The following is a 16,953-nucleotide window of genomic DNA, read 5'->3' on the forward strand; positions in this document are numbered from 1 at the left end:
GGGATATAACATTGTTTTACTGTGATTTAATATCGTGCACTACTCTAGGTTGTTTCAGTGCTTTTTATTGATGTGCTATGGTCCCTACTCTAGTTGAAAATTCCAGTTTTATTTGTGTATTTGTTAGAGTATTTTAAGTACATGTGTATATTTTATTAGAATATTTCAACAGAGCTCTGAATATAAATTTATGGGCTTCAGTTATCCGAACAATTCACTTATCTGAACACTTTTATCATTGCCTGAGAACAGAGGGGTTCAGATAACCAAGGACCACTGCTTTTCTTTCTGGATACAAGTCAGGTTGATGACTACTTTATGCAGAACAAAAATTATTTGTACACTTGAGTAATAGTTTGGATCAGCGAAATATTATTGTTCAAAATTTACATGTTCATTAATTGTTGTTGATCAAATTGCTATAATAGCTACTTTGGACACACACACTCATAAGGTTTACTACTAATAATATGAGTAATCGTTGAACCTAATAATTTTACCAACTAGTATATACTTTAGAGGCATATACAGCGATCGAACGAGTAGTTAAGTACAATTGTTCACTTTATGAACAAATACAAATTGGCAAGGCATTTAATTAGGTAAAATGTAGCTGGCCAATCTTGCCAATATCATTGTGCCTCCAACACCCCACGACTAAAACCAACTGATATGCCATATTTAATAGCATAATATAAAAGCAAGAGTCCGTAAGACAAAAGAGAGTATCCTGCTCCACCAAAAATGAGCCAAAGTGCTAATAATGTATGTTCATTTTAAGAGTTTTGACAGAAGCCCTTTAAACCATTTGACACCCTACATAGCAAGGCTTCTTTGAAATAAATAAAATGTGGTCATACAAGAACAATTAACACCTACAGGACTTAACAGGCTCATTTTTGATGGTATAATAAAGTAGGATACTTTCTCCTATATTATGGACTCGTAATAAAAGTTTACCACTTTCAGAGGTAGAATGTATGAATTCAGAGCAGTTGTGACCAAAAATCTTTGTCCTTATTATGGAGGCATTCCCTATTATGTACTTTTTATTTGGAGATTTTAGTAACAAAAATATCAAATAAATTCCTGCCAATAATATTATATGGTTTACACTCTTACCTTTCAATTTTATAGCACATCTCCTTTTCTTTATTTTTCGTGTACATACACTGTAACAATCTGTAAAGAGATATTCTAGAATAATTTTGGGTAGGAATTTAACTTATGATGCTGTGTTTAAGAACTAAATGTTTAATGTGTTAAATGTACCCATAAGGGTGATTTTCCAAAATTTGGTCACATTTATTAAAACAATTTTCACGATTAAAGCTAGGGTTCAGCTCTCTAAATCTTGGAGTTCAGCCACTTTTTTTTATAGCAATGGGCTACTACTCTCACACAGCCAGACTTTCCTCTTTTGTTATTGGATCCGGTGAATTGTGCATGGCTTCTGATTGCTATGAAACGCTCTCGTTGATTTTTGGGAACCACATGTGATGGTTTCAACTATTTTAATAAACCATTGCAAAGCCAATCAACAGCGATTGGCTAATTGATCAGTGTGAAGCCACGCAGTAGAATCCCCAAAGCCAGAACAAACTACATTCACCAGACCTTCCCCGATCAAATAAAAAAAGTTGTCGGCTGCACAAGACTAATAGACTACTCCACTATTTCTAATTGTCTTGCATTTAAAACTACAAAAATTCAGGGTGCTAGCAGCGGTAACACAGTGGATAGCACTCTGACATGACATATCAAAAAATATGGCTCAGAAACGAAACTAAAATATTTCCGCATACTAAACGTACAATTACGGCAATTTTCCATTTTTTTATTGTAGGGAAACAGAGGCGTTCAAGTAGCTGTGAGTAGCCGATTGATTTATCAGCAGTTGGTGGATGTAGAAGTTAAAAGAATTTGTAGTAACAAAGGACTAATCCTTCTGCTTCGCCAGAAATGCTGTCGCCTAGGGTGTCACTGTACCGCTAGAGAATATTGGAAACGGATGATGAAACTGAGTTACCCTGTGAAAGTTTGATACATTAAATGATGGTAACAGTGAGAATGGAGCGGGAAGATTTTAGAATTAATAAAGGATAGTAACGGTGATGAATGGTCACCATCTTTGTACATATCCCAGCTGCCAATCATCAGTTGTCAAGGATCAAGGCAGCAGTACTGTACTAGTGCCAACATAGATAATATACGTATATTATCTATGGTGCCAAAGTTGATGAAATTTTGTTACTCTTGAAGTTCAGAGGCGGTGCAAAGCAGCGAATTTATAGTTTGTCTTCACTGACAATGTTTGTCTTCATGTTTGTCTTCACTGACAAAGTTAGGAGAACAGTGGTATGCATTTCAGAGGATTGAACGTGGCGGAGAACAGTGGCATGTATTTCAGAGGACTGAACATGGCAGAGAACAGTGGTATGTATTTCAGAGGACTGAACATGGCTTGAGACTCTTATTATATTGAACCAGGCACTGTTAAGAAACCAACTGCTGACTACCAGATTCTCAGTCTAAGGCTCAGTCAAGGTGAACTGTTTTGGTGCCGCCCAACCACTGGTATTTAAGTTTATTCAGACTGATAGCACTTCGTCACAGTGGAACAGTGCATGTCTTGCATTTGTGTTGTAGCTACGCAAATAATCAATGAAATAAATGTACGCACAGAATGTACGTGTACGTATTCTGTAATGTTGTAATCTGTTCCTTGCACTTTGGAGAGATGTGTGATGTGTTGTGTTCTCTTCTGGCGGTCACTCGAGAGTCTTGGGCAGTATGACAGTGTGTATTGTTTTTGGTTTCTATTATTTTTGTTATTTGTGTTGAAAGTGTTGTGTATCTGGTGATTGTTCTCCTTTTCCTTCAGTGTTTTAAATTAGTTGCATACTAGCACGCAGAACAATGTCACTTTGCCTTACGTCTATGTTTCTATTTGGTGTGCTGTTTCCCTTCCATCACGACATTGTCAGTATCACTCGAGCAAACTGTGTGTTTGGGTGGGTGTGTAAGTGTGGTAACTGATTTTTATACCTTGAGTGTTATTTTATTGGTTGTACCATTTTATGCCAGCTGTGTAATGTCATTAGTGAATATACCACAAACCACAAGTTTGTACACGAATTAGTCAAGATTAAGTTGTAGAAATTCCAACTTATTTAAGCATGGTCACTTACCCAGTGAACGAACTTCATTTGTAGTGCTTGTTGTAGCCATTGAACTGACTGTTGAGACTAGCAAAGAAAGGTAAATCACCATTAGTTACGCACTCTTATCGAAATGCAATTTTGGTGGTGTATTAGCTCACTTTTCCCAGCCGGTTTATAGTGTCAGTACAATGAAACATTACTGTAGAACATATTACCGACCGATATTTATGTTATTCGTCCCTCAGTAGTGCTACAAACAAACCGTTTCCCCTCCGGGTGAATCCCACAATACATTGCGTATTGGGCGCTTCTGCTGGAACCCACACTTCATTGCCAAAAGGCGGATATTGGAAAGCCAGTCAGGCTACAGCATTGTCGATAAAATGGTTTGCTATATGATGTACTTTTAGTTTCTGAACGATACAAAGCAATTTACTTTAAGATGGAGATGTATTTTAACAAAATGCAATTGTTTTTGATGGCCTTCCCAATAGGAGCAATACATGTTCCGTAATTTTTAATTTTTGTGGGCGTGGTCTTTGAATGACTGTATTAAGAATATATTTAGACTTTTTGACATAAGAGACTTTCAAGCTCAGAATTTCAGTGACACTTGAGTTGTCCACAATTTTTTTTTTACTTGAGGGTGTTAGGTTCCTTGAGTGAAACGATTGTTGTTTCCCTGTAAATACACCAGCCAAAACTTTCTGGCCTGAAGGTGACCGTCATGTCACTTCATTAATTTGAAAAGGCGTGCACCTACACGCTGCACGTTAAAAACAACAACACGTTATTGCACGTGTAGTCTCGAAATTTTTCCGCTTCTGCACAATACGCGAGACCAGCACATGCACTCGGCCATGTATAGTCCCAAACTTCGTGGATTCAGATCAAAATTATATTGAGTTATCCCCCGGAATTTGTCCCCCGTCTAGACCGATGACGGCAGCGTAAAAACTTGTCTGGGTAGGAAACCACCCGCAGACACTGTGGAAATCTTTCAGTACCAGTTTGCTAGTTTACAAGTACATACCTCCATGTATCGGTCGCCTCCTTTTACTCTGCTGTGTCCTAGTACAGGCCATTTCTCGTTAAAAGTCAAACGATCACGTGAGCAACGTAAATATTGTGATCACGGATCCGGATTCCGTAAAATTATGCGTAAACTTTGGCAGGATCATTACTTTTCATGATCACAACAGTTACGAGTACTATTTTTGATAGCCAGAGGCTAAGCTATTATTAAAACTGCGCAGAACTAGTATCTCTGTATCTGCTCAGGCAATGAGGCATGTGCACCACTGGTTGGATTCATGCCTGTAAAGTGCAAATCCTTATCTGAATTGACTAAGAGCTTATCTGACTTTGTTAGTGTACTTTGAAATGTTTTATTATGCATCACACTCTTGATCAGTTATGCAAGCATGTATCAATGCTCCACATTGTAACCCATCAGCGCACAGATACCAGCAAAAATAATTATAAACAAACATCAGTGATGGTGTATATATAGTATCATGACACAGTTGTTATTAGTAAACAAAACTGATTAAGCAACAACATAGTAAGTATAAGTAAAAGAAAATACCAAAAACAATAATTTACAAAGAGAGTATGCAAACAAAGCAAGATACTGTGCTATTTAGATTACATGTACTTCTGTCTGCGTTTGCATGCATAAAACAAAGCTATTACTACTATCAAAGAAATTACAAGAACTGCTATAATTGTTACAAGTATTCATGCAATTTCTCCATCAGATAAATCACCTTCTGAATTTTCACTTCCATCTCCTTGATTCTCATTATTTGTATTATCTGGACTAGTATTTGTATCTTTCTGATCTGGATTTTTAGTTGGGGTCTGATCATCTGGACGGTGCAATGGTGTCACTGATGGACATTCACCGTTACACATCGAAAAAGCTATTCTTATCATGTCAAGTTCTACACCGTATTGATCTGTTGCAGACACTCTAATGGTAAGTGTGTGCTCTCCATGATCGAGGATCTGCGTATTGCCTATAAGACCAGGGTTTTCAAACACATTCCACAAATGACCACCTCCACTGGACGAATGTGTAATAAATTCCCCAAATCTTTCATTGTCCAGGTAAATACTAATTGTATCAGAATCACCATCATTTGAATATTGAAGCCCAAGAATATGGAAAGAGCATCGTGAATGTGATGTGATAGTGTATGATACGTATTGTCCACTGCTTGTTAGATGAACTGTTTGTTGATCAGAAGCCTCACTTCGGTACTGGATGCATGGGGCTTGGGAGTACACTTGATTGCATTCTTTCAGCAGTGTAGATGATATTCCATTTTCCATCTCTAAGTTCAAAGCACTATTACAATCCTCATTATAAGTAATCATCTGTCTGTGTACTGTTGGACACTCACCACTGCACTGTGTAAATGAGACATTCACTTTGTCCATTTCCACTCCAAGTTGATCTGTTGACACAACCCTAAAGGTAAGCCTGTGTTGTCCAGGAACGAGAGTCAGTCTACTACCTACAAGTCCAGAGTTTTCAAACACATTCCATAAATTACCATTTCCATATTCAACACGAGTAGCAAATCCACCAATTTTAGTATCGTCAAGGTATATACTTATTTCATCTGATTCACCATCATTGGAATATATAACATTATTAACTTGTAAGGAGCACTGGGATTGTGAAGTAACATTAAACCAAACATCCTGTCTATCACTGACAACACGAACGGTTAGTTCACTAGAAGCCTGGCTTCGAAATTGGATACATGTAGCAGGGGAATATACTTGGTCACATCCTGGTAGTGTAATTAGTGATAGTCCATTTTCCATTTCTAAATTTAAGACAGCATTACAACCTTCATCAACTGGCTGTTGCATTGGTAGTATTACAGAGGGGCACTCACCATCGCACTGCGTAAATGATAGACTTACTTTGTCAAGTTCCACACCACGTTCATCTGTTGAAGAAACTACAATGGTAAGTTTGTGTTCTCCAGGAACGATGATCTGAGGAGTACCTACAATGCCAGAACTTCTAAACACATTCCATAAATTTCCACCTCCACTGTTTGCAAGAGTAGTAAATTCACCAATCAAGTGGTTATCCAGGTAAATTCTTAGCAAATCTCTTTGACCATCATTAGAATACATAATGTTGTCAACATGCAAGGAACACTCAGACTGGAAGGTGCTGTAATTGTATATGACGCATTTTGTTTATTGCTTGCAAAATGAACTGCTGTGTCATTAGAAGCTTCACTTCGATATTGGATGCATGGAGTCTGGGAAGTCAGAGAATCACATGACCTTAGTGAAGTTGCAAATGCATTTTCTATCTCTAAGTTGTAGTCACTATCACATTCCTCAACGTCTACTGGTTGGCGTGTTGTAAGCACTACTGGGCACTCACCATCACATAATGTAAACGAGACATTCACTTTGTCAATTTCAACACCATATTGATCTGTTGAAGACACCCTAACTGAAAGTTGGTGAACTCCAGGAGACATTATCTGTGTGGTCCCTACCGCATAAGAGCTTCTGAATACATTCCATAAATGGCCATCTCCACCATATGTTCTAACCGTATTGAAGTCACCGATAATATCGTTATCCAGGTATATGCTTACTGTGTCTGAATCCCCATCATTAGAATACTGAACGTCGGTAATACTAAAAGCACACCAAGAATGTGACGTAATGTTATGTGATATGTTCTGTCCATTTCTAGCGAGGTAAACTGAAAGTCCGTTTGAAGCCCTTCTTCGGTACTGGACGCACGGGGTTTGAGGGTTCATTGAATCGCATTGATCGAGCGGAGATGATGCTATTCCGTTTTCCGTCTGTAAATTGATGTCACTATTGCAATTCTCATATATTGAAGATGGACTAGATGATGTGACTACTGGGCACGGACCGTCGCATTGAGTAAATGAAACATTTACTTTGTCCACTTCCACACCAAATCGATCTGTGGAAGTAATTGTAAATGTCAGTCTGTGTTCTCCAGGTCCGAGTGTTTGCGCATCACCTATTACACCGGAGTCTCTAAACACATTCCACAAAAAGCCATTATTAGACCTCGAAATAGTAGTGAAGTCGCCAACCATATTATTGTCCAAATAAACACTTATTCTATCCGAGCTGCCATCATTCGAGTATCGAACGTTGTTAACGTGGAAAAAACACCGGCGGGAAAGTGAAATAATGTTGTACGACACGTTCTGTCCATCCGTTTCAAAGCGAACTGACCGTTGGTTAGAAGCTGCACTTCGGTATTGAGTACAAGGAGTTACAGAATAAGGGGTACTTCCGTAGCAGTTTCTCAAAGCGGTGGACGTGATTCCGCGGTCTATTTCCAAATTGTACTCCCGGCTGTAACAGAATCCCGTGGCACTGCATAAATTCACTGATTGTAATAGCAGGAATACTGCAACGAATAAAATGCCGTAACCATGCATATTGCAAACAATATGTCACTAGTTCTATGAAAAATTTAAACGCTTTTTATAGGTGTTGGATAGCTATGTGAGTCCCGCATGCATGCATGCTCATGCACAATTTGCTAAAATTCTAGCCACACAGAACCTTTCAGTTTTATACATTGGACGGGTAGCATAGTACTGTATGAGCGTTCATCAGCTATATAACTAACTTCTTTAACTGCAAATATAGTTAGGCCAATGAAACTTGATTACCAGTTTCTCGCTCAGATTTTTGAAAATTTGATGCGGGCGGCCGGTTATTATTCATTATTCATTATTTTCCAAAAGGCACAACACACATCCCAAACATGAAGATTTCTGCCAAAAAAGCTGCATTAAATAGCTAAAATACGTTACTAATCCATATAACAAGTGATTTTTCCATTAGAGTATAGCTCATTGCTCCATTAGGGTAAAAGTGACTGCTCTATTAGAGTATTTCAATCTGAAATACCAATAATGAAATTCAATGCGGGTGTATCAAAAGCATGCGGGCGATGACGCGAAACTGCTAATCAAATTTCATTGGCCTTATAGTCTATGTATCTCAGTTGCGACACTTCGTTGAACTATTCTGAAAGGCATGCATATATGCCTACACAAGTCATACTTTTTTATGTAGCTACTACAAATCTGATTTTAATATCACACCTTTTAAGAGCAGAGAAGCTACTTTCCTTATGCATTCTTGGCCTTGAATTTTTTACAGCTTAGTTGTACAATTATTGCTTTTTGCAAAATACAGCTGACAGAATAACCTAGGTTGACTGTATACATGTGTGTATATTCAAGTCATATTGAACCATTGGTTCAGTACAATTTAACAACTTGAATATCTCAATTGTTATCTCTTGACTGAGCAAACACTATAACTGGTGCTATTGGTGGGGAAACTACATATGTCGGTTACATGCATATAACTTGTATTACTTATCTGTTAATTGTAAAATATTATTCAATCAATGTATATAATGAGAGGATAATGGTACTATCAGTTTATAATCTGTTACATACGTGAATTGATTGAGGGAAGAAACTAAATTTGTAAGAATAAACTTTTGCTGCTGGCTGAACAAACTTAATACTGTTTCCATGGGCAGATCTATATATAATATGTGACAAAGTAACTCAGTGTACTGCAATGCATGTATACATTGCACAAATGCATGCAAACATGACGAGTACACAGTAAATTCAAATGGATCAATTCAACCTCCATGGGTAAATTTAAACTACAAACTTTTTTGTTAAAATGACCATCTAAAAGTAGTTATAACTAGGGTAGGCTTTGGACTAAATTAGTCAAAATAACTAGGGTAGGTCAATATAACTGTTCACTTAGGATGTTGAAATAACATATTTGGGTAATTTCAGTGTGTATGGTCAAGTCTACTATGGCACAGATTAGATGACCAGGTACATGGTTAAATTTACAGTACACTGACCGTTATAACATTTGTGTTACATCCCACAATCAAAAGTGAACATGGAGAACATAGGTTTTATATACAATTTGAAAACTCTACAAGATCAGGTGTGTTTAAAGTATTAAGATGCAGTATGTAACAATTATTGTGAATATGTGTCATAGAGAGATTAATGTATGTCATTACTAGTAATGACTGACTTGTTAATTAATGTAAACAAAAAAATAAACAAATATTTTGTGACTTGAGTTAATTTTACCACATATGGTTAAAACAACCATGATGGCAAGGTTATTTCAAACACTTAGCTAGAGGTTGAAGAGACTTTAGGGCATCTGGGTAATATGACTATATCTTACAAAGTTAAAATAATCAAGTACATCCTTGGGTCATTATCACCAAACAATCGGTCGTTTGAATTGCAGGTAAAACAACCCAAAAATTTGGGTCATTTGTACCCATTTGAACTTACAGTGTAGTTATTAATGCAAACTCTTCACCGTACTCTATGAGGTGCCACTGTTATTCCTTGTGATATTGATATCACCATCTCTAATAAATACCACACTGTACCAAGGTCAATGCTGAAGCCTTTAAAAGAAAGAATGTCAACAGACATAATATCAGATCTAATTTGCTACACAACTTTCATTCTTGAATATGCATAATGAATCTCCAATGTGCATGGTCATCTAACTTTACAAGTATATAGAAAAGGTACATTTTACTGTGATTACTTCAAGCATTAGAAAAGTAAGCCGCAATACTTCAACAGTAGACTGTTTTCTCGATTCAAGTATGCATGCGCTTAAAATTTAAAGTTGCAAGAACTCCGCAAAACCCTGTAGTCATAGTTGAATTTTGAAGCGCAGCTCCTCAATGGATTGAGATATTTTGATGAAACTTGCAGGACTGATGCACCATAGCATAGGCTTTATCACCATATTTTAAGGATTAAGTAATTCACTTGCATGGTGGAGATATAGCACTGAAAGCAAAAACTGTCCAGAGTTAGGTGCAGTTATCTTATTGAATGTATGGAACGCATATTATGTCATCATCAGCAGTAAATAACTGTCGCTATGGCGACATTTTCCCAATTGTACAATCGTCATTGGATAGAGAAATTCAAGGGCTTTCTTTTATTGTATGGTGTGCTGTAGAGATTTTGTGAGTTAAATGTTGTAAATTAATTAATGTTTTTGCAAAATACATGTATTTTGTATTGGACAACAAATGACAAGGAATGATGAGATTTTATGATCAGCCTGTTTTACCAAGTAGAGGTTTTAAAAAAAGATATTAAACAGATATTAGACTTATTTTAATGCATAATTTTTTATTAAGGGTTTAACTCAGTGTTTTGAAACCTTTCAATGTTGACCACCTGAAAATGCTTGATTTGACAAGTCCCATACAATAGTTTTGATATGTGCAATTCACAAAAATGGTAACAGTATACTACAGCAAGTAGGTAGCTACCTAGTTGCATGCCTTTAGGCTTCACCTTGCAGGTCCGTGGTGGTCCTCTGACAAGTAGTTATGGTTATGGTGGATTTTGCAGATGTATATAGATTTGATGTGGGCGAGGATGTGGGAGATGCTGTGTAGTCCTTGGAGTATGCTTACTCCCAGAAATTGATGTTCAGTTACATTATGTACTACATGATTCTCAATTAAGTATAGCTAGGCTGGTTGCATGTAATACAAACTAGAACTAACAGTGAAGGCCAGACTAGCTTCTTATGTTTTGTTTAATGATGGATCCATACAGAATGGAGTGCATTTGAGGTGCCTTCCCCTCCCTCTCCTTTTGTGGAGAAGCCATGCTATATACTTTATTTATACTCAGTATTTATGCTGAGGCTGGTATTCTCAGGAAAAAAAAGAGAAAGTTACTATACACAAACCAATTATTCAATTACAAGTGCAATAATGTGATTGTAAAAGTGATCTAAATAAATCTGAGGCAGAGGTTTTAATAATATTAAGTGGCAAGGTGTTCCATTCTTTAGTTCTGGAAAAATAACTGTTCTGATATGACCTTGTGGATGAAGACGGTATGATGAAATGTAATGGATGGTAGACATGGCAGTAAGTAGTTCAGGCCTAAATTCAGGCTGTCATAAGCGTTCTTCATTGTTAGCAGTGTGTGCTAGTAAGAAGCTTTCAGTGTCTAGGACTAACTGGCCATGGCAGTTCAGAAGTGGATATAGCTAACTATGAGACAATTAGCTACAAGTCACTCAACATGCACTAGCTATGATGTGGTTAGACTTCAAAATGGATGGTGATAGTGTTCCTCTACTCAGATGCAAAATTTGCTGTAAATTCAAAGATACAATGAGAAACTTTCATATGATGTACTGTCAAGCTATGGTCTAATGACAAGATTAGATTAGGCTGGCAACACAGTTGAGTTGCTCAAACCACCTATGCTCAAACAGGAAAGACTTGGCGTAAGAAAAAATCTAGCATTTCTGATGAGGAATCGGAAAAAGAGAGAACACACTGTTAACTCAGCCTGATGTAAATATGAGTTTGTAACTTTTTGTGTCTTTTATGTTATTACAGTAGCTATGTACGTACTTTGCTGACACATTATATAGTTATTATTATTATTATTCAAGACATAGCAATTACGTTATCATGGAAAGATATATCATTGTTTAAATCATTGATAGCATGGAGTTCCTTAGAATAGCTGTATGGAAACAAAAACATGAAATCATTGTTAAATTTTGTTAAATACATGCTATTATTCATAATTATACAAAGTGCATTTTTGTAAAAGCTATCCCATCCAAAAACAGCTTATAGCTGTAAAAAAGTGCGCGTCCAAGTAAAGCAGAGTTAACTACGACAAAAAGTAATGATATCATAATGCGGCCATGTACGAGGTGTGCAAGTTGTAAAATTAATATTGGTTAATCAGATAATACAATGTTATTGTTAAAGTGTTAATGAGAACTATGTGATGCTGCTAGTTTTTAAGTGTGTGAGCATCTTCATAAATGCCACACAGATTTACTTCTCAATAAAGCAATGTGTATGGATTCTCTGATAGCAATAAATAGTTTGAGTTTGGCCGCCTTTCCTTTGTTCGTAACATTGCCGTATACAGGAAAGGCGGCCAAACTCAAACTATTTATTGCTATCAGAGAATCTATACACATTGCTTTATTGAGAAGTAAATCTGTGTGGCATTTATGAAGATGCTCACACACTTAAAAACTAGCAGCATCACATAGTTCTCATTAACACTTTAACAATAACATTGTATTATCTGTTTTACAACTTGCATACCTCACACATGGCCGCATTATGATATCATTACTTTTTGTCGCAGTTAACTCTGCTTTACTTGGACGCGCACTTTTTTTACAGCTATAAGCTGTTTTTGGATGGGATTTCAATACTTTTTGTTAGAATAAGCAATGCACTGTTGATAACAGTAGGTGAGTTTCCATGGTTTTGACAGAAACCCCAGATTACAGTGACAGAATATTAAAATATAACTGCAATTTTAGTGGCCAGGGCCGCCCACATGGGGGGGGGGGGGGGGGGGTTAACTGGGGTATTTTTCCCCCTGCCCCAGCCAGAAAGGGGCCCTTTGAATACCTGTTTAAAGAAAGATCGATATACTCTAATAAAGCAGTCAGGATCTAGACCCTTCCCTGCCCCTGGGCCCCTCTTTAACTCTTTTCCCTGGGCCCCCTAATTTCTCTGGGCGGCCCTGTTAGTGGCATGCAACTGCAGTCAACTAACACCCATTTTAACTAGTAAACCCTTAATAACACTTTGCCTTAAAGCGAAGTTGTAACTATGCTAAGTATATATTGCTGTGTTACAGCTATTTTGTGACTGCTCTAATAGAGTATCTTGATCGTTTTAATGCAGCACAAGATGAAAGCCTTTCATCTTGTGCTGCATTAAAACGATCAAGATACTCTATTAGAGCAGTCACAAAATAGCTGTAACACAGCAATATATACTTAGCATAGTTACAACTTCGCTTAGCATCGGATTGTATAGTTTAAATTACTAGCTACTTACAGACTTTACAATATAAAAATATGGCACTTGTAGAAATGTTACTGTTCTATTAGAGTATCTCGATCTATTTATTTATTTATTTATATTTTTATATTTATTACTGTGCAGTAATCAAAAGATTATCTACTTCAAGCATTGACTAATTCAAGCGAAGAAGCTACGCCCCTGCCAAGAGATTTTGTGAAATGAAATGAGAATAGTAAAGAAAAGGCAAGTATGTACAGAGACAATAGAGGAGCGCATAATTATGTCCTGTTGTAAATAAACGCCTTTAAAATTTATATTACTACTAAATAAGCGCACCAGAATAGGCTTGTAAGGCTGTTGTCTCCAAGGTTGTCTCATTACTTGTCTTTTCGTGTTGAAGGATTTAGTCACAATTGGTGAGTTTAACTATACATGCATTGAGGGTTACTATTCAGTGGACTGGACTACTGGACTGGAACACTGGACTGGACTACTGGACTGGAACACTGGACTGGACTACTGGACTGACATATTTTTGATTTTTGCACATTCTATGGTTGGATTTATGGAGTCTTACCAGTAAGTACCCTTAGGGCATCTGCAGCCCACTTCTAAACGCTGAAGACGAGCAATGGAATATGCGAAAACTGTCTCTTATCTTGATAATTTCGCTACTGTTCAATATGCCACTATACAACACTTATTTCTTACCCTGGTGTGTAGTAATGCTGCAGGCAGTGCAGGGAATTGATTGTGACAACAATAGTTAATCAGCAATCAACTAGCCAGTAGACGGTATCCTTCGAGTTATATCCTTAGAGCAAGCTTGAGGAGCAAGCAAGCTAGTCTTGCTGCCAGACTTCTGTCTCAGTGCAGGAGCTTATCAATTAAAGATTATAAGTAGCCATACTGAAAAATCTCTAATTGGTAAGCCCCTGCACTGAACTAGAGGCAAGTCTAGAGGTCTGGCCATGCTGGCGACACTAGCTTGCTCCTCAAGCTTGCTCTAAGGATATCTTGAAAGATATTGTCTACTGGCTAGTTGATTGCTGGTTAACTATTGCTGTCACATTCAATTACTACACACCAGGGTAAGGAATAAGTGTTGTATAGTGGCATAATAAACAGTAGCAAAAATATTAAGAGACAGTTTTCGCATATTCCACTGTTCGCCTTCAGCATTTAGAAGTGGGCTGCAGGTGCCCTAAGGGTGCTTACTAGCAAGACTCCATAAATCCAACCATAGAATGTGCAAAAACCAAAAATATGTCAGTCCAGTAGTCCAGTCCAGTGTTCCAGTCCAGTAGTCCAGTCCACTGAATAGTAACCCCCAAAATGCATTTGTGTTGTAAAATTTAATTGTAAAAAGGCGATTAGCACATATCATGATAAACATGTATTTGTCACAGTAGAGTCTCTCACGAAGTCACGATTATTAGACATTGGACCAGGGTAAAAAATTATACTGCTATATTTAGAGGATGTAGCGTTTGTATATCTTAGTATCTTAATAAATAATCCTCCATGATCACTAATCACTAATAGTACAGTGAAAACTGGTCATTATTCAGGCTGTAGTGACAAAATTTTTTGACCTAGCTTTTTAAAGAGGTGGCTGCATTTTGCGGCCTTAAAAAAGGTAAGAAGCATGCTGTTCTAACTGGCTATAGAGATGGATTTAGTGTGTGACAGCGTATGAGACAGTGAGTGCTGGCAGCAAGGGGGCAGCCAATCTGTTAGAGCACCAGAGGCACTGCTTCAGACTTAGGCAGTTGGCTGTCAGCCCAAAGTGTAAAAAGTTTCACTATTGGTCCTTATAAGCCCCTGATGAAGAAAGTGATGAAGTCATTATCCATAAGATATATTTTTTCAGAGTATCCATTTCAGTTCTACAATATATTAGCCAAGCATAAGATGAACATAACACAGCATTCCAGTGGTTTAGTGGTGACCACAACACTGCCTGAGTTAAACTGTGGTGAGATTTGAGTCTACTGGAAGCCCTGGAATGTCTTCAGCACATGAAATACCAAATATCTAATGTTTGGCTTTCATCCACAGTGGACCTGTCTTGGTGGCCACTTGTACAGAAGGGAAACAGCTGCCACACAGTCTTTCGAACGAACAGCTAGTTTCCACACCCCTTAATTACCAATTTGTAAAGTCTTGAGCAAATTTGTTTGTGCGAGCAAGTTCGATGTTGTGCATTGGCAGTGCCGTGTATATGGTTGCTGCCTAGCAGTGACACATGACGAATATTGAAGTCACAGTGCGTTACCGTATCATCCATCTAAATACAATCTCTGAATGTGTCATTTTGTGTAGAGAGCAATCTTCCACAAGAAATGACCTGCAGGTTTCAGTGTATATTGTTAACCATTAATATTGTTTACCATTGTAAACTGTTTGTACAGTGAAACCTCACTTAGCGGCCACCTCTTTAATAAGACCACCTCATTATATTGGCCACCTCTAGTAGATCCCAAATATAGCTAAGCAGTACTTTATGACCTCATTCAAAGGCCACCTTGTTATTCAGGCCAAATTTTTTGGTTCCACAGCTGGCCATATAATGAGGTTTCATTGTATTTATGTGAATTTTTATTTTTCGTAACTTTTCTTCAGGTTTACTGATGGGCACTATGAAGCATTGTTGACTGGTATGTGTATAATGTGGTGACTTGAAATGCTAAAAATGTACGTAGCATGTCTTGTATGTACATGTAATGTGTTGTAATGTGTACACACATCCACACATCTTAGAAATAAATATAATTGTATTCTCTATACTCAGTTCCATTGTGCCACTGGGTCATAAGTGGGTTGAGTATGGATCATCTAGGACATTTGAGTCACATTTTGTCCTGGCCAAGTGGATCTCATCCACTGACAGAATATACAGATCAGATCATGTGTATAAATTACAGTGGAACTTGTTTATTGCCACCTTTACTCAATAAGCAGGTAACAGTGTATAAGTTCTCAATTGGAATTGGCTTTTCAAGAGAGGTTGTCTTTCTGTACTAGTGGCCATTAAGACAGGTTGTAATGATAGAGATGCAACAATATCCTCCACTTAGTGTTGTTTGATAGTGATGCAATGAAGACTATGTATTGTTGCATTTAAATACTATGCTATTATATTGCAACTCTAGCACGTATTTATAACAGGAATGTTTGTTAACTGTTTAGACATACTGGAGCCACACCCACTCATCTGGATTCTACAAATGGAGTCATACCAACTTGTCATCATACTTACGTGTTACTCCCATTGTGCTTGGATTGGATGAATATACATGCCGTCATGTGAGACTTGCTACCATGGCGGGCCACTGGAAAACATTTCATAGCTATTATATTACAGTCATTATTGTACAATTCTTACATTATTGTTGTGAAAAGTTTTTGGCATTCATGTGTCCTCTGTATGTTGTAATTACACATAATTTTTGTGTGGGGGTGCTATAAAATGTATAATGTATGGTGACAATTGGCTAGCTACATGTGCTAATTACTCGCAGCTTGTGTCAAAATCTGGTAACCGCAGTTGTGTCATTCTTTAAGCCACTCCCTTAGAGGGACAAATTACGTCACGGTGGGGGCGACTAAATTTGTTAAAAACGAACGATGGTATGCAGCACCATAGATTATATCTGTGGACTATAATCTATGGCAGCACACTTCTTTGTGGCTTTATGCACTGATTAACTACATAGAGCGCCAGTTCATCAATACCCAGTGACCGCAGTTGTGCTCTGCGTCATTCTTTAAATTCCGAGTAAAATTCTTAGAGAGCAAATTACATGGGGGTGACTAAATTCAAATTTCAAACTAGCCATTCTC

At 37.4% G+C, this 16,953-nt stretch overlaps 1 protein-coding gene and 1 long non-coding RNA gene across 7 annotated transcripts in view; one reads left to right on the top strand and one right to left on the bottom strand.

Annotated features, from left to right (window-relative positions):
* Positions 1 to 16,953, bottom strand: part of LOC136255195 (zinc finger protein 431-like) — a 134,361-nt gene that overhangs the window by 25,511 nt on the left and 91,897 nt on the right. Inside the window, exons 1-2 of one of the 6 annotated variants that reach the window (XM_066047952.1) lie at positions 4,198 to 4,298; positions 1,123 to 1,182 (exon numbers count right to left, since the gene is read on the bottom strand). The exons of the other annotated variants lie outside the window; for them this stretch is intronic. Coding sequence (XP_065904024.1) covers positions 1,123 to 1,182; positions 4,198 to 4,249 — 112 coding nt within the window. The 5' untranslated portion in view covers positions 4,250 to 4,298. Of the gene's footprint in view, positions 1 to 1,122; positions 1,183 to 4,197; positions 4,299 to 16,953 lie in introns of those variants that run through there. 6 annotated transcript variants of the gene reach the window in all.
* LOC136255937 (uncharacterized) lies at positions 13,429 to 16,556 on the top strand. The gene is made up of 3 exons (XR_010701221.1): positions 13,429 to 13,523; positions 15,733 to 15,804; positions 16,300 to 16,556. It is a non-coding gene; the product is annotated as an uncharacterized lncRNA (long non-coding RNA).

This window comes from Dysidea avara, chromosome 1 (genome assembly GCF_963678975.1).
Source record: "Dysidea avara chromosome 1, odDysAvar1.4, whole genome shotgun sequence".
NCBI lineage: Eukaryota > Metazoa > Porifera > Demospongiae > Dictyoceratida > Dysideidae > Dysidea > Dysidea avara.